This window comes from Saccopteryx bilineata, chromosome 4, assembly GCF_036850765.1.
Source record: "Saccopteryx bilineata isolate mSacBil1 chromosome 4, mSacBil1_pri_phased_curated, whole genome shotgun sequence".
NCBI classification, from domain to species: Eukaryota; Metazoa; Chordata; class Mammalia; order Chiroptera; family Emballonuridae; genus Saccopteryx; species Saccopteryx bilineata.
Genome location: NC_089493.1, coordinates 97545736 through 97565419, shown reverse-complemented (window position 1 = coordinate 97565419; position 19684 = coordinate 97545736). Strand labels below are relative to the sequence as shown.

The window sequence follows — 19684 nt, the reverse complement described above, 5'->3', positions numbered from 1 at the left end:
TGTCACTTAGCCTTGGTATTTTAATTATTATGTGTCTTTGTCTTGGTGTAGATTTCTTTGGGTTTCTCTTTAATGGAGTTCTCTGTGCTTCTTGAACTTGTGAGATGTTTTCCTGCCTTAATTGAGGGAAGTTTTCAGCTATGATATGTTTAAACAAAGTCTCTATCCCTTGTTCTTTCTCTTCTTCTTCAGGAACCTCTATGATGCAGATGTTATTTCTCTTCATGTTGTCACAGAGCTCTCTTAGAGTTTCCTCAGACTTTTTGAGTCTCTTTTTTCTCTCTGCTTCCATGCCTTCATTTATCTTGTCCTCTAACTCACTGATTCGATTCTCAGCTTCATCCATCCTGCTTTTAATTCCTTCCATTATGTTCTTCATTTCTGATATTGTATTTGTCATTTCTGTCTGATTCTTTTTTATTATTTCAATGTCCTTTTTTATGTTTGCAATCTCTTTATTTAGGTGTTCATAATAACCATCTATTGTTTTTCTAAGATCTTTGAGCATCCTAACAATTGTTATTTTAAACTCTGTATCTGATAATTTGGTTATATCTGAATCATTCAGGTCCTTTTCTAGGGATTTCTCTTGATTCATTTGTGTTGCATTTCTCTGCCTTTTCATTTTGTCTGTTTAAGAAGTTTTTGGCCACTTGAGTCCACTGGGTGTGGCCTCTGTGTTCCTTAGTTGCGGTCTGTCTGCAGGCCTGCCACCCCCTCTACTATTGCTGCCTAGGGCGTTCAGGTATGAGGGTTGCTGCTGCCTGCCCACTGGGGCTGTTGCTGTGGTTTTATCCTCTCCTTCATGGGAGTGGCTGTGATCATGTGCTTGGCTGTACAAGCTCGGTGGCCTTGGCCTTTGCCCCACCCCCACAGGTGTCTTTATGCTCGGCCCTGAGGGCAGGGGTGAGCACCTTTGTTCAGCTGCCAGTCTCCGCCTGATTCCAGGCTTTTGCCCTGCCCCTGCAGGAGGAGCCCACTCGTGTGATGGCTGCAAGCCTTGGCTCCACAGCCCAGGCGGGACTGCGTGCCCATGCTCAGTAGCGGGACTCTGCCTGTTCTGGGCTTTTGACTCCACCCCTGTGGGAGGAGCCGGCTCCCAAGTCAGGCCACAAGCCTTGGTTCTGCAGGCAGGCAAGGCTGTGCTCCTGTGCCCTTGCTCAAACGAGAGTCTCTGCCCCTTCTTGGGCTCCTGCCCTCTCTGTGCATGTTTTGCAGGCAGCCTGCAGCTGGGCTTGACCACTTTCTCACGTCTCCTCTGTCCCAGCCCGGCAAGACTAAGCTCACACCTGGGCCTCAGTGGTGGCCAGTCGGCCTCCGCCCTTGCCGACTAAACCGTGTTACCGCGTCCAGCCACCATCCACCCTCAGGCGAGCCCTCAGCCGTGTGGGTGGGGGCGCTACAGCTCAGACCCTAAGACTCACTACTGTAGTCCCAGAAACTCCCTTATTCTAAGTGACTCTGCTCTGAGTGCTGCGGGAGAGCTTATTTGGCTGATGTCCTGCTTCCCTTTTCTGGTATTGCTGTTTCCAGGGGAAATATTCACTTCAGATTTGGGTAGTGACTCCTCCAGGGGTTAGGGTAGCTATCCCTCAAAGTGTTTCTCCCTGTGCCTCCTAGATTACACTCTCTTCCTGCTACTCACTTCTCTCCTCTCTCCCTGCCCTCCGGACCCCCGGGTGAGTGGTTGTGAGAGAGGTTTTCTGGGCGGTCTCTTTAAGAAGAATCCTGGGTCTAAGAAATCAGTCTCTTTCTCACAAACAGTATCCTGTCTTGTTTCTAGCTAAATACTGTCCATACGCCTCCTCTAGACTCTTGGGCTGCAGGCTGGGGCTCTGTTCCTGGGACTCAGGACCCTCCCCTCTCTGCTAAACTCACTTCCCACCATGCAAGTCTCTCCTGGCTGCTGTTCGCTCCAGGGAGCTGGGCAGCCCTCTTTGCGTTTCCACTTTTCCTACCGGTCTCAGTGTGGCTTCTTCAGTGTTTCTTGGTTGAAGAGTCCTCTTAGTTTAGTCCAACGGTTCTCAACCTGTGGGTCGCGACCCCAGCAGAGGTCAAATGACCAAAACACAAGGGTCGCCTAAAGCCATCAGAAAATACATATTTTATTTACTAAACCACTGGTTTAGTCCAAAGTTGGTTTTTCCGGATGATGGTTCTTAAAATTAGTTTGTAATCCACTTTGGTCTGGGAGGTGGAAGTTGGTACATCCGCCTACTCCATCGCCATCTTGTCTTCCTATAATTAAAGGCAAAACTTATAATTCCATTTCCCCTACCAGCTAATTCCCTAATTTTTGTACTCCTTTGTAGTAAAACTCACAAAAGTATTTCTTCTAAACTCTGTGTTTTGATTTCTGTCTTCCCATTTTTTTTTAATTCCCTTCACTCAGGTTTTTACCTTCACCATTGAACCAAATAGTTTTTCTAAGGACATCAGTGATGACCATGTTGCTAGTTCCAGTGGTTTATTCTCAATCCACAGGTTAATTGACCTACCAACAAGATTTGTCATAATTTATCACTTGTACTTCCTTGGTATACTTTCTTTATTTGACTTCCAAGATACTATACATTCTTGGTTTCCCCCCTGCATTATGCCATGCATTTCATCTCAGAATCCTTTGCTAGGTCATCCCCTCATCTCACTTAATGTTGGAGTGCTCCAGGCTTTAATACTTGACACTTCTTCTGTGTTTATACTTTTCACCTAACACCATAGCGTTATGTGCTAAAATCGGCAAAATGTATGTCTCCAGTGAGAGGCAGGTGCACTAATAGAGCCTAAGCCATAATATTCTTCATCTGCCCTGGTTTATTACAAGAACCAGTGCATCTAAGTTTATGTCCATAATTGTGGATGTATTTTCCAAAGATGTCCCCTAAAATTGTATAGATTCAGGCCCCAGTAACGTGGCTGCATCTCTAATCCAGATTTTGCAGGGAAACTACAGACTATGTCCAATTTGTTCCTTCATATTTCACTTGTATATCTAAATGGACATTTTAAATTCAACAAGTCCAAAACTACTCCCAAACTACGACACCTAAAGCCTTTACCATCTCTGTTGAGGTAACTTTGTGCATCCACTTATTCATATCAAAAATCTTATATCCATATTATCTCTGTTTAGCACCTCAAATTTACTGTGTGTGTGCGTGTGCGTGTATGTATAGATCAATAGTCGGCAAACCGTGGTTCGCGAGCCACGTGCGGCTCTTTGGCCCCTTGAGTGTGGCTCTTCACAAAATACCACGTACCCTAATTCAGTTAATAACATGTACCTACCTATATAGTTTAAGTTTAAAAAATTTGGCTCTCTAAAGAAATTTCAATTGTTGTGCTGTTGATATTTGGCTCTGTTGACTAATGAGTTTGCCGACCACTGGAGATAGAAAGAGAGATTTTAGATAGGTAGGTAGGTAGGTAGGTAGGTATGTAGGTAGGTATGTAGATGATAGATAGATAGATAGATAGATAGATAGATAGATAGATAGATAGAGATAATGTAAAATTTTAACCACATCTTATTACATCTACTGTTCCCTAGTCCAAGTCTGAATTATTGCAATAGTCTCTATATACTCTATATAAGTATTCCTGCCTTCTATCCTTGCTCTCCAAAGTCTCTTCTCCACTGAGCAGACTAAGTATTCTCTTTAAAATAGGTCATTTAAAAAATTTCTTTGCCGGTTTCTGCAGTACTTCTTTATTTTACTCTGTAAAAGCCAGTATCCCAAAACACCATTCATTAATTTACAAGATCAGACCCTTGCCACATTACCTCTTTTACTTCATCTTCTACCACCCACACCTCACCCACTCTGTCCCAGCCAAACTGACCAGCTTGCTTTTCCTTGCACACATTAGGTATGTTCTCACCTCAGTATTTTCCTCCTGCTTTGCTCTCTGTGTGAAATTCTCCTATTTTAGAAATCGCTTGGCTAACATCTTACAGCCTTCAAGTGTTCAGAATTCGCCTTCTCAGTAAGATCTACCAGACCTTACTTAATACTACAACCTGGTTTTCCCTTACCTCAGTACTCCTGATTCCCTTTATCTTGTCGTGTTTTTTCCATTACCTCATAGACCACTATATATTTTACTTATTATTATATTTATTATGTGTTGTATGTCTTGCTTTCCTAGAAAAGAAGTTGTTTGAGAACAGAAATCTTTGTTTTATTCTGTAATGTATCCAAGCAATAGCCTGGAACGTAATAGGTTCTCAATAAATCTTTCTTGAATGACTAGTATTGGTTGGAAATATAGGCTCATAGAATGTATACTTTAAAACTTATTTTTTTATTTTTTAAAATCTTTTCTTGAAATGAAATTTTGCACAGAAGTTCTCTAAAAGGATAAGAATAAGAATACTTTGATGGAATAAGTAGGTTAAGTTAATGGAACATAGCCTCCTTTGTTATACTTCTGTTTTATTCCTTGTAGTGTGTAGAGAACAATTTACAAACCAGTCAGACTCTTATCTCTAGTATTATCATAATTATCCAGCAGAATATTAAAATTAAATTTCATTTTCTTTATATGTGTGAATTATGTGTGTTTATATTATGCCAGGATAGTGTTCCTTAGAAGTCTATAAGAAAGTCTTAGAAAAATAGAAATGCAAATGCTCTAGTTTTAAATGAACTTACTAACTTTTTAATGCACATTAGATTTTAATGTACTTGGCTCACTATTATGGTGAAACTTTTAAAATGGCTGATATTTGTGTGCAATGTCTTATGGCTCAATTTAGTGTATATCATATGCATATCTAAATCTGCCAAAATTCCCAAGAATAAAATGAACTGAAAAGCATAGAATACATATTAAGAGAATGTACAATTTCATATAAGGACATAAAACATTACCTTAATAAATAGACTTACAATGATTTTGGAAGGAAAGATGTAACATCATAGAAATATCAATCCCTTTCAATTAAAATATAACTTTTTTTTCATTTCCTCCCCAATTTTTACAGTTTCCTGGGAGAAAGAAACAAGACAAAATGATTTTTTATATATTTAAATGTTTATTTTATTGATTTTAGAAAGAGGAAGGGAAAGAGAGGGAGAGGCAGTTCCCTGGAGAGTCTGTTCCTGTATGTACCCTGACCAGGGATTGAACCGACAACTTCTGAGCTTTGGGATGATGCTCAAACCAACCAAACTACTCAGTCCAGGACAAAATGATTTTAATTTTAAACAAAAAATAAGTGCTTGAGACTTATCATGATATGATTCATGAAATAATTACCAAGAAAATACTTGTATGAGATGATATATTTTATTCAGTATTAAAATTTACTATAAAACTGTTACAATAAAAGTGTGTATTATTAACACAAACAGATGTAATTGTCAATGAAACATAATAGAGATTTCAAGAATAGATCCAAGTGTATATGAAAACTTAACTATTTTATTATGCATTAAGAAAGATATTGTAATTTAGGGATTGAGACAACTCTAATCTCAAGCAATAATTTCAGCTTTAAATCAAATCTTTGTCATTTCCTAATTTTCTGACTTGAGGAAGCATCCTTAACTTTTGACAATTGTGTTTTCTCATTGTAATTGTAAATAATAATAGTAACCACCGCACAAGGTTAGCATGTTTCTTAAATGAATCAATACATGAGAAATATTTAGAACACTGTGCTGTAGAGTAATATTTAAGTCTCATTTTAATTCATTTTAGAAAAGTATATTTTATTTAATAAATGGTGGTGGTATACTTGACTATACATCTGAAAGAAAATAAATTTATACCTTCACCCTATACAATATAAAAAAATAAATTTCAATGCATTCAAGATTGAAACTGTAAAACTGTTAGATGAAATTACAGTATGAAATCAACTTGAGGATGACTTTCTTCAGAAAGAAGAAAATCCAGCCCTGGCCGGTTGGCTCAGTGGTAGAGCGTCGGCCTGGCGTGCAGAAGGCCCCGGGTTTGATTCTGGCCAGGGCACACAGGAGAAGCGCCCATCTGCTTCTCCACCCCTCCCCCTCTCCTTCCTCTCTGTCTCTTCCCCTCCCTCAGCCGAGGCTCCCCTGGAGCAAAGATGGCCCTGGCGCTGGGGATGGCTCCTTGGCCTCTGCCCCAGGCGCTAGAGTGGCTCTGGTTGCAACAGAGCAACACCCCCTGGTGGGCAGAGCGTCGCCCCCTGGTGGGCGTGCCGGGTGGATCCCGGTTGGGCGCATGCGGGAGTCTGTCTGACTGTCTCTCCCTGTTTCCAGCTTCAGAAAAAATACAAAAAAAAAAAAAAAAAAGAAAGAAAGAAAGAAAGAAAGAAAGAAGGAAATCCAAACACATGAATAAATAGGTTAAAATATTTGAATACGTAAATATTTTATATATTTTTTGGTGTAGCAGAGTACATCATTAATAAGCAGAACATAATACTAATATCCTTGGGAAAAATATGTTGAACAGATATGACAATGAGTTAATAACTAAACTATACCGAGAACTTTTAGATTGATATATGAAAAACAGGAAAAATAGGTAAAGGTGATCTGAAGCAGCATCATGAGATTGTACTTTATTTTAACAGATAGACAAAATTTTATGTGTGTATATAATACACATATTAATGCAAAAATTAATGTACATTTGTTTAAAATTAAAACTGCTGGCAGAGATATAGGAAATAATCATTCTCATACAACATTGATGTAAGAACTGCTATAACATTTCAGGTTTTGAGAGTCTATTCAGTAAAACAATAAACTAATACAAAAGAACATAGAGACAAGGACGTATATATTTCAGTATTATTTGGAGCGGCAAAAGTGGAAACAACCTGACCTCTAACAGAAACATGGCTGAGTATATTATGGTATGCAGAATACTATGTGGTGAAACTTAGAAGAATAATGAGTTAGAGCCACATAAATTAGCCTAGAATAATATTCATAATATATTAACTACAGAATATTAAGTTGCTAGCATATGGCCCTGTTTTTAATAGTTAAAAAACATCTTATGTTCACATATTATTAGGGTGCTGACAAGGAGTATGAACATTAATTTTTTTAATATCTGTACTTTTAAATTTTTTATTTTTCAATTAGAGTTTACATTCAATATCTACTTTTATAAAAATTGTATGATCCTAAAACAGGATGGAAAAAATAATGACTTCAGTTGTGGTATGTGCAGTATTTTAAGGAATATACATTGGGACTTTCTCAAAAGATTGGGAAAGACTGGACTGTCTGTGACATTATATAGATGCTTTATTAAGGATTTTCAAAAAGGATCAAAGGAGAGAAACTTCAGGCCTAGAAGAAATACTTAGTAACTGGCCAAAGAAATGGCAGTCATTTCCTATTTTAAAGCTATGCGAAATTAAATGGTTGTGTAATAGTTGTAATTTTTTCCCTTCATTTCCTTAATATATCCAAGGTTCTCAATCCTAGCTTATAATCAAAATTATCTATGGAAATTCTTACTTCATAAGTCTAGGATGAAGTTAGGCATCTGTATTTGAAGAGTTAGAAAGATGTTTCATGAAGCTTTCCTCATGAAATAACAACATCCTTTGAATGTTATTTTAAAAACACTGAATTAAAGAAAAAAATATTTGATTTGTACAGAAGTTGAAGGGTTGATGTTAGTTTTATCACTGAGAACACTAAAGGTTTACTAATTAATACAATTTAAATCTATGAAGGGATAATATACAAAGAATGATTTTTTTTCATAACATTGATCATCTTTTGACTACTAGAGTTTCCCTTACCTTGAAGATCTTTCTGTGCAGATTACCTTAGTGATTTTTGAGATTGTTTAGCAATAATCTTGCCAAAAATTTACGGGAAATGGTTGAGTGCTTTCTAATGATATTCCATTGCCAGCTTCTAAGTTTGTTAGAGTGCTATGTTTTATAGATGTTGTGAGTTTCACACCAGTGATGGGAATCAGTGCATCTCCCTGAGGGCAAGTGAAGAATTACTGCTGAAAGCAGTATACCATTAATATTTTTAGGTTAAAATTATAACACACCATTTGGTAAATACCATGCTATGTGACCTTCAAAAGTCCTTTTATAGGTATGATTTTATATGAAGATGTTTGAGCCTAGAGCTTTTCACATTTTCAAACTGAAGAAAGTGATAAACTTCAGGGGAAGAGTTAATGAAATAGTCACTGTAATGTTTCTTATTTTATATTCCAATAATGGCTCAGACATTACTAAAAATGCATAGAATGCTTTGTTTAGTATTGGCTGTCTTTATGAACTTCCTAGTACGTAAAAGTGGTTTGTCTGTTTCATCATCATTCTCCCTGAAATCATAGTTGTGTAGATCTTGCACGCAGCATGTTCACAAGACAGACAGTATACATGCCTTTATATAACTAACGTACTTACTGCCTCTATTTCAGAACATACTCTAGTCTTGTGTGTGTATATGTATACAGTTCAATTAATTTGTTTTACCTCTCAAATAAAGCCATACAGAATGAAAAGTTCCTAAAATAGGAAAACTAGGTAGTTATCAAATTTATTTTCAACATTTTTATTTTCTTTTTGTTTCTCTTTTAAGGTGGTATAACATTATCTATCAAATTAATATTGACTGTAAATATTCACATAATGCCAATTTATTTTTAAAAGGTGATTGACCTAAGTGACTGATAAATTTGATAACTTGAGCTTCTTTGCTTATGAAGTAAATGAGTAATATTGAATTTCAGTAATTAAGGGAAAGATGCAATCTCCACAATTACGATTTTCAGTATGCAAATTTAACAGAATTAAAAGACACCCTTCTCCTGGGGAAAATAATCTCCAATTTTCTGACTGACCATTTCTGTCCTGGGATCGCCCTCCCCCCACCACCACCAGGTAAATGCTAGGCACTGCCTTACTGAGCCATTTTGTAGGGAAGGCAAACTTCAGTTCAGTGTTTCTTCCTTTCTTTTTTTTAATTTCATAGAATTTATTGGGTGACATGGTTAACAAAATTATACATGTTTCTGGTGCACAATTCTAGAACACATCTTCTGTATACACCTTCTGCCCAAAGTCAAGGCTTGGTCCATCACCATTTATTCCCCCATACCCTCTGCATCTTCGCACACCCCTCAGTATCACCACACTGTTGTCCGTGTCCATCAGTTTCTTTCTCTCTCCCTCCCCCCTTTTTTTGATCCATTTTTGCTCAAGCCCTCTTTTCAAAATGCTTAGAAATAGGATCGCCTTTGTATATTCATTCACAAAGATTAGATTTGCCAGGTGAGGGAGTTTGATTCATGCTCGCTATTTAATAAACAATTGTTTCATGACATTTCTATTTCTAATTTTTTATATTTTTATTTATGAATATTTGAGGCATAATATGTTGATCTCATTTTCATCTTTTCTTCTGAACCTGATACATTATAATTCATTCTAATGGTGTTTGGTTTAGCTTTATTTTATTTTATTTTTTTTGGTCAATTAGATGATACAGTCCTTTTATTGCCTGTTAAAAATATTTTTGAAAATGGAATTGGTCTATTTCATTAACTAATTTCAATTGCTTTTAAGCAAATATAGAAGTAATAAACTAATGTTTTTATTACTTCTGATTCATTAAATATTAGAGATGAACTACTTTAATCTATATGTAGGAAAAGAACTAAGTTTTGTGACTAATACATTTCATTAAATTGCAGACATTTATTCTGTAGCCTTTATATATTAATATTTGTTTGCTATCCAAAATAATTAACAAAATTAGAGTAATTCATGGCATTTTAATTTTCTTAATGACACTTGTAATAATTATCAACTTCCCTTTACTAGTAAGTCACTGAAAGGCAGACATCTTTTATTTTTTTAAAAAATAAGTATTGCCTTCAGAAAAAAACTGTTGGTGAAGTTAAAATTTAAGAAGTATTGAATTAGATAATTAGTAAATGTAAAACACCTACAAGCAACTCTAACTTGGTTTCAATAATGGTGGCATCATTTAGTGTTTAATCTATGAACACACTCAGAATTTTAAAAAGCTTTGTTTTTTAGATTATCTTTGTGGTTATCCTAAACAGGTATATGACTTAATTATATGCTTCATATTTAAAACTATAATTTTAAACTTATTTTAAAATTCAAGTATTTTTTAAAATCTTCTTTTTTTATCACTTATTTCTTCATTTCTTATGTACATTTAAATATGCAGTAGTCTTTATCATACTACCTGACTATAAGCTACATGAGAGTAAAATATTAATCTTTTTTATTTAGTTCTATAACATTAACATTTGGAACAGTACCTGGACACAGTAAGCACTCAATAAATTGTGCAGTGAGTACCAGAAAGTTATTGAATTTATCTTAAATGAATTGTTTATTCTGCTTTTACAGGAATATTATTCAGCCTAATTTTCAGATAAATATTCCCTTCCCTTTTGTTACACTGCTTTTAAAAAATTGAAATAAGATATTTTATGATATGAAAAAAGCTTTTCTGAAATTCAGCCTCTGTTCCCTTTATTTCAGTTTTACCTACATATATTTTACACTGTTTATTCCAAACTCTACTTATATATTTAAATTTTGCATTGTTTTCCACATTTCATGAATTTTATCATTTCTATTTTATACCTTATAATATTAGATATTATAGTTTAATAATTGTGTAATAACATTAGTTTTCATAGAGTGTACACTGTTGTGTATATGACATTTTCCATGTTTGGATTATTTCCTAAATGGATTATAGAAGAAAAACTAAGCTAGTTGAAGATTATGCTTATGTTAAAACTTAACATATACTACAGTGTGATTTTCAAAAGGCAATATATATGGCCACAAATGTTATTTGTTTATTTTTTAAATTTATTGGGGTGACTGGTTAACAAAACAGGTCCCAGGTGTACAATTCTGTGACACATCATCTGTACACTGTATTGTGTGTTCACTCCCCCAAGTCAAGTCTCTGTCAATCACCATTTATTCCCCCTCTACCCTCCCAACTTCACTTCTTCCCCTCCTCCCACAAATGTTATTAAAAGAAAGGCATTAATACTTAAACCATTTCCTCATCTATATTTGGTTTGCTTTAGGGGGGGTGATTAATTTTGCTGTTGTACTTTCAATATCTTTAATCATTTTAGAAGTTAGACATTTTCTTGCCGTACACAGTTCTTTACTATTCACTATTTAATGAATTTTTACTTTTCCCTAGATCACTCCAACCATATCTGTCTTTAAATACTACCTCTCTTTTAACTCACAAATTTCCTCTGATGTTCAAACCCGCAATCACTTAATTGACAACTTTACTTGGATGTCTGAAAGGCATTTTACACTTAATATATCCAGAATAAAATTCTTGATTCAAATATCCTTATATTTTACCCCTTTTTCATCATCCACTTTAATGAACACAGCTCCTACTTTTGTGTTCATAGCTATTTTTTAATTTTTACATTAATCTTTAAAGTTTCAAATTGTGAACTGAAATTTTCATGTATAAATTCCAAATTATTTCAAATACAGTTTTTTACTAATCAGAATTAAGAACTCTGGACATGTCTAAATATATATCCTTGAAAGAACTGTGAAGAGGGGTTTAAAAATAATATGATAATAAGTATTAAGGATGATTATTAATAGCATTATCATGGATGATGACAAATGGGACTTCTAGAAATTTTAAACTCAATTTAATAAAATCTAGTTTAGTAAGCATTTCGAAGACAATACCCCAACAATACACCAAATTGTTTTCATTTGTAAATAATAATAGATTGCCCTATAATAATTTTATTATTTACAACCCTCGTAATTTCTTTATAATTATATGAGTTTAGTAGTTTTTTTAATATAATTATGTCTAGAGTGCTTACCATCTCAACATAATTGAAATGGTCTGAAGTCCTTTTCTTCTTTCTTCTTACCTATAAATAATAGATTTTTTTTTCTATTTTTCTTACTTATACTTGAATCCTCTGGAATGTAATTGGTATATTTTCAAAATATGTGGCAATCATCAAAGAAAAAAATACTTTGAACAATACATCAAGGGGAAAATTTAAAAATACATTACATTAAAAATAGTTAAGTTAAACTTTGCCTTTAGAAATATTTTGAGGATTATCATTGTCTTATATCAAGACAAAAAAAAAGAGCAAGAAAGAGATGTTCTCTGTCATACCTTGCAGCGAGGGAGAAATAAGTGTGGCCCTTTGGAAGAAGATAAAAAATTAAGTAAAATCTCTGAAAAACTTTTAAAGTGAATTATTTTGTGTGATAAAAATGCAATTTCTTGTTGCCAGGCCGGGGTATGAGGTAATTGCACCAGTTATGGATTGTGATTATAATTCAGCAGACAGTGTCATTTGAGTCATCTTATTATTTGATCTAGTTCATCCTTACTCAAGTGAGCACTAATATATCCTAGACTTTTAGAACCAACCTAACCACATTTTTATAGCAAAAGGAGCCTAACTTAATGTGTAAGAAACTACAAAATAACATAATAAAAACATCATACATTAATGAAAATTTAAAAAAAGATATATAGTATTTATTTATTTAATAATAAAGTGTTACTGGACTTTTAAATGCTCATAAAACTGTGAGTGTTACTATTTCAATAATTTTATATGATTAAAACATCTGTATATTTATCTCTGTATATGTCAGTATGGTTGCAGTGTAATTATTGAATTTTAGATTTTAGAAGTGATAAAGATGATCATTTTTGTTTTAAGAATCAGAGTGATATTTTACACACACACACACACACACACACACACACACAGAGCCATGCTCTAATCTTCCAAATAGTTTACTATTTAGTTATTATACATCTATATTTTATTTTTGGCTTTATTTTTTAAACCATTAGACACAAAACATAGAAAAACAACTAATGCAGTCTATATTCAGGAACTGGCAGGTAAAGTTTGGATTCAGCATAAAATACTAGTCCTAAAGATGAAGCTGGGAAGACCAAGCCAGGGATAGGGATGGAGAATTTGGAATGTCTACTTTGGGAGTCTGAGTAACGCAGTGGGTAGTTGAAGGGAAGTTTCACTGAAGGTTGAATAGAGTTTTTCATAATGCTGAAATGAAAACTCCTCAACCAAAATCTTATAAAGCTGTCTGTTTGTATAAATGATGAAACTGAAGTGATTTGACAAAGGTCACTCAACAGAGCAAGGGTGAAAGCCCATAATACCAACTGCCAATCCTAGATGCTTTTTATTTTATCACACTTTAGATAGGGTAGAACACTAGGATCGGGCAAGAAATATTTCAGGGAGGGAAAGTATACCACTGCATAGCAGGATATAGAGCTCTAGGGAACAAGAGAAGGCACAGATCTGGCTCCAAGTTTTAAAACCTGGTGTTGGCAGTAGGTTGTGTTATAAGGTTATATGTGAAAAGACAGCAAGGTAATTTATGATATATATTAGACATGCTTATGAAAACTAAGTTTGATTTGGTTAACAAAAGTGAGCAGATTAGGCAGAATAGTAGACTTAGAAGAGCTGATTTTTTATTCTTTCTTAATACTTGTCATGTAGTTTTATGGTGCATACAGGGAGGGGAAAAAGTAGGTTTACAGTTGTGTGTACGCAAAACAGAGTTTAGTCTTGTATTATTATTTATTATTTTTCATACAAACACTGCAAATCTGCTTTTGCCCCACCCTGTATTTTGTCACATCAGTACTTTTCAGGAAGACAGTTATTTATGTATATAAAATGTATACTAAAATAAAAAAAAAAGATACAATTTTTTTCTATTTCTTTTGTTCGGCAGTTCAATATAAATTCCCTCAAATGACAAAAGCATCTCCATTGTACAACACTATAGGGTGCCTCAGTAACCTAAGGTGTAATACATTATGGAAATGAAAGAGACTTATCTTATTAGATCATTAGGATATATCCTGATAAAAGGTAAATTAAATAATCAATTTGTGTCTCTTTGCCATACCTGTGACATCTTGACTTTTAGAACTTTGAGATACAATGAAATGTCAAATTTCTTACGGATAGGCAAACAATACATGATATAACATGAACATAAAAGTATTTTGAAAGATATTATTTGGTTGGTTACAAATTATAGAAATACAATTCAACATGGCTTAAACTAAAAGGGAATTATATTGAATCTGTGCTGGCTTTAGACGCCAAAATGCTGTCAGAAATTTCTCTCTCCATTCCTGGAGTCTCCTTTTGTCTTGGTTGACTATTTCCAGTCTGGTTCTTCCTCCTTCCATATGGTAAGAAGATAGTCACTAGTGATGTCAGGCCTATGTTTTACTAGGTTCACCAGATTCTCAGGGTAATTCTTATTGAACCATCCTGTATCATGTGCTCAGTCCCAAATCAGTAAATAGCTGAATGAATGAATGAATGAATGAATGAAATAACAGGTATCTACTATTGAAAGGAATTGCTTTATGAATGTAAGGCCATACATAAATAGCAGCATTAAATAAAATAGTCCATACTTAATTGGGATATTTTAAATTATAAGGGAACTTATTTTGTATTTATTTTAAAGTATGGCTCAGTGAAATAGTTCAGTAATTTTCTGCCACAATGAAGACAAATGATGCCTTACAGGTACTCTCATTATGGTCTTAAAAGGTCTGAGAGTACCTCCTGGCAAAGGAATACATTTGTCTTAATGTTTATTTTCAATCAGAAACATCACTATTAAAACCTTGTTATTTTGTATTTTTAATAATTTTCATGGGATTCCCATTGAGAGGTGTGTGTGTGTGTGTGTGTGTGTGTGCGCGCGCGCGCGCGCACGTGCGTGTAGATCTTCATTTCCAAGAAGGGTTAGTTTTGACTAGGAATTTGACAACACAGAGATAACAGAGCAAGCTTATAGGAATATCTGATAGTTAAGAATGGGATACTGATAGTACAAAAATACAAAAGATGTTTCGATAAATACAGTCATCATTATTTCAAAGATTTTCTTACTCCTCCTTCCAGTTAGGCTTCATGTTTTCTTTGTACCCTTTATATACCTTCGTAGCAGTACTTTTAAGACTTTTCTACACTAATTCATTTTCACATTGTTTTCTATACTAATCTAGAAGTTTCTTAAAGGCAGGAACAGTGTCATATATATCCTTTATCTCCAGCTCCCAACACAGGGTCTGGGCCACTCAGTAAGCATTCCATAAAAGATTGGATGGATGGCACAACTGTATATCATAGTTCTGAAGGGAAAACTGATTTGTAACTGTCAAGAAAGAACATACCTGATATAGTTGATACATGTTGTTCCAAATAATGTATATGTTGTTTAAGATCCACTTTATTTCTATCAATTCTGTAGAAATAAGTATAGATATATTTATATGTTGATGTTTCAATAGACGTTACCCTCCAAAAATATGAAGCTGTACATATGATTAAAATTTGATATTTATTATTTTTGTAGAGATGCAAACACTATCAATGCACAGACTTTTTTCCTTTAGTAAATGCTGTATTTTTATATCTAAGAGGTGGCCAAATAAGGTATCTTTCATAATTCTTCACACTCCTTTTCTTCCCCTACACCTCTGCCACACCGCAGTATTCAGTTGTCCACCATCTCCAGGCTTCCACACTGGAGTCGGTATCTCACTTCTTGGCTCTGACTTAAGATATAAAATAAAAGTAGAGCACCACTCTCTCCAAGACATGTAATATACAAATGAATTACTGTTTTTTGTCTCAACTTCTGTTTAGAGGGTCTGTTTTTTGTCTGTGTCTATATTAGATTAATTTGAAGTGTGCAGATGTGGATATATTTTTTAATTCTTTAAGAAAAAAGTATAAATCTAAGAGGTTTTTAATGTCTTTGTGTCAAAAAGATTGGATGGCACATTTCTTGGCTAGGCTATTAAATTTTATATTTATTAAACTTGGAATTTAATAGCATTATATTTTCTTGTATTTCTAATATAATTTCTTAAATAAGTAATATTATGCAGAATTGCTATCCAGAGTAAAGAAGTGCTACATATTATAAATATTAATATGTAATCATTAATGTCTTCTATTAGATCATAGCATACCTTTAGTTATATGTGGAGAAATGCCAGTTATACCAACAAAATTTGGGGGCCACTTCAGCTTTGATAAAACAGCAATGATGGCTGACAATATTTTATATAAAATTATTTCAAATAGTTAAAACTAAATTCCAGGGAATAGTACTTATTACATTAAAACATTTTTACTATAAGGATAGATGGTATGGTGTAATTCTTATTTTTTATGTTTTTCTAAAATTTATTTATTTTAAAGAGGGGGAAGAGAGAGAGAGAGAGAGAATGGGGGAGGAGCAGGAAGCATCAACTCCCATATGTGCCTTGATCAGGCAAGTCCAGGGTTTTGAACCTGCAACCTCAGCATTCCAGGTCTACACTTTATCCACTGCACTACCACAAGGTCAGGTAGTGTAATTCTTCAATTTGCAAAAAAAATTGAGTATTTGAAAGATGTTTACTTTTATGAAAATTCTATTTTCTAAACTACATTATTTCAGAATTTTTTGAGTATTGAAAAATTATTAAAGGGAAAAATAACAAAAGATAGGTAATACTCAACTATTTAAATACTAGGCACACATTTGCAAGTTGTTTTGGAAAGGTAGAACTAGTCCTCGAGTTAAAAAAAAATGCTGTAGATGCAGTAAATATAGTGTGAGACTGGTGTACAGTATGGTAGAAATCGGTTATCACACATCTTGTAGCAGCTTGGGCTGAATTTAGAGTGGATGTTATATATTTCATTACTTTTTATTGATTGGTAGTCTGTAGGATAGTTTTTATAATTAATCTTCCATGTGCTGTTCTCTTCCTGGGTTGTAATCATGCAGGTAGTCATTACATTGACCAAAACAGCAGCGATATTAGAATTTAAAATAATTTTAAAAACAGCTCTTTTAAAACTTTTGGTTGACTAACATATTTTCCTTTTTAAAATTTATTTTAAAACACTATAGTTTGTTAGTATAGAAATGTTTTCAACAATATTTTATTTATTCAAAAAGTGTAATCATATTTGACATTCAGGATTTATTTTTTTTTAAGTGAGAGGAAAGAAAATAGTGAGACAGAGTCCCTCACGTGCCCTGACAGGGATCCACCTGGCAGCCCCCATCTGAGCTGATGCTTTAATCAATCAAGCTATTTTCTCAGTATTTCATGTGCATAGGCTAAAATATACAGATGATCCTAATTCACCTTTATTATTGGTTTAAGATGTAATCATGGTTTAACTTTCTTATTATAACACTTGAACATACTTCAATTCAGCATTTCAGACAAATAATTCTCTACAAAAAAAGTCTGAACAAAATTAACATGTTAAAAATTATTTCTCAGTATACTTCTTGAAACTGAATGCATTTAATCTTGGGAAATATAAGGGATGTATTTGACATTCCTAGAAAATTTAGACTTCTTTTCAGTAAAATGAAATGATTTTCTAGATAAATCTAAATTAAACAAAATTCTTCTTTGATTATAAACTACATGTGTGGAAAGAAAAGTATATGTTTTTGTGTTCATGTGGCATAATATATGTACATATATGCATTTATGAGGTGACCCAGCTTAGAATTTCAATTTATTTATACTTTTACTGTTTGCTTTCTTCAAGAGCAAAATGCCAAAAATGTGTGGCTCTATTTCTTTAAAATATTTTTACCCAAATCTTTTTTAAAGATAGCATGGCAATACTTGCTAAAAATTAGCTAATTAAATATATGTTATAATATCTAAACTAAATTCTTGCTTAAATATTAGCAAATTATTTCAGCCTGCCCATTTTAATGTCCACACCAAGGAGAGCAGTCCTGCAATGGTTGGTCAGTGACACAACACACAGTTCTCATCTACCCAGTGTGTCATAAAATAGTGCCATATGTATTTTTCTGCTACCAAAATAAAATTTTAAATGAAAATATCTATATAATAGTTTTAGGAGTTGTGAAGGATACTATACTCATTCTATACTTTTTGTTTGATTGAGATTAAATACATCAAAATATTCTGGGTTTTGTGGCTGTGTGTTTCAATACAAATTGGCTAAAATGCCTATATTTCATATGGTTACATTATAAGTATACATCATTATAAACATACATGTGACTGCAGTAATTTTTCAGTAACCTTTGGTAATATAGTTTTGTGCTCTATTTTTAAAATGTAGATACAACTGCCTAAAAAAGATCTACCTAAATCGAAATAGTCATTTTACAAATTTAGATAGAATAAGTAGGTAATATCATACTTAAATAGCCCTAATTTGCCTAAAGCAATTGGAATTGTTTTTAGTAATTATTTAGAAATATTGGTTATATGTTGTGTATCAGTTTAGTTGAAAACTAAAATATTACTAATTATTTTATTAATGTCTTTCTCTGAAAATACCAGTCATGAAATAATTAATTAAATAACAAAAAAATGCTAGGTGATAAGGAACATGAAATTAATGTTTTCAAAGGGCTAAAGCTACAACTTGCCTATTTTTTCTTTACTAACTTTGCTTTACACTCTTTGTTTTAATGTGTGTTAGAGCATATATTCTTAAAATAGAACAGATGAAGGTTCATGAACAGCATTTTGATTTTGGAGCTATATAAAAATGTTACCGTTGATGTATGGTTTTTATTCCCTTTTTGAAAAAAAACTTACTAATTTCTTAGACTTTATACTGCAAAATATATAAAGACTCAAGGAAAACTTTTGTTTAATAATTTAAAACTGAAAATTGCTCTTTTCATTTGAAAATTCTAATTTTACAAGATAATTGTATTAAAATGTGATAAAAAGTCACTTTAGAAGTTGTGATATTTCTGTCTTTTGTAAATTATATTTCATCTAATTTTTAATTATTTTGCTTTTTCTAGGATAGCAAAGTAATATAATGTATGTGCACAAAACAGAAGTATTATTTATACGTATTTTTTTTAATTACAGGTAAAGATTATAGTTCCCAACAGCACAGCAGGTCTGATAATAGGGAAGGGAGGTGCTACTGTGAAGGCTATAATGGAGCAGTCAGGGGCTTGGGTGCAGCTTTCCCAGAAACCTGATGGGATCAACTTGCAAGAGAGGGTTGTCACTGTGAGTGGAGAACCTGAACAAAACCGAAAAGCTGTTGAACTTATCATCCAGAAGATACAAGAGGATCCACAGAGTGGCAGCTGTCTCAATATCAGTTATGCCAATGTTACAGGTCCAGTGGCAAATTCCAATCCAACCGGATCTCCTTATGCAAACACTGCTGAAGTGTTACCAACTGCTGCAGCAGCCGCAGGGCTATTAGGACATGCAAACCTTGCTGGCGTTGCAGCCTTCCCAGCAGTTTTATCTGGCTTCACAGGCAACGACCTGGTGGCCATCACCTCTGCACTTAATACATTAGCCAGCTATGGATATAATCTCAACACATTAGGTTTAGGTCTCAGTCAAGCAGCAGCAACTGGGGCTTTGGCTGCAGCAGCTGCCAGTGCCAACCCAGCAGCAGCAGCAGCCAATTTGTTGGCCACCTATGCCAGTGAAGCCTCAGCCAGCGGCAGCACAGCTGGAGGCACGGCGGGGACATTTGCATTAGGTAGCCTGGCTGCTGCTACTGCTGCAACCAATGGATATTTTGGAGCTGCTTCTCCCCTAGCTGCCAGTGCCATTCTAGGAACAGA

At 34.0% G+C, this 19684-nt stretch overlaps 1 protein-coding gene across 5 annotated transcripts in view; it reads left to right on the top strand.

The window, feature by feature from the left end:
• NOVA1 (NOVA alternative splicing regulator 1) overlaps window positions 1–19684 on the top strand; it is a 167231-nt gene that overhangs the window by 143047 nt on the left and 4500 nt on the right. For all 5 annotated transcript variants that reach the window (XM_066277630.1, XM_066277627.1, XM_066277631.1 and 2 more), the window contains one exon: window positions 18963–19684. This exon is cut by the window's right edge. In XM_066277630.1, coding sequence (XP_066133727.1) covers window positions 18963–19684 — 722 coding nt within the window. The remainder of the gene's footprint in view (window positions 1–18962) is intronic.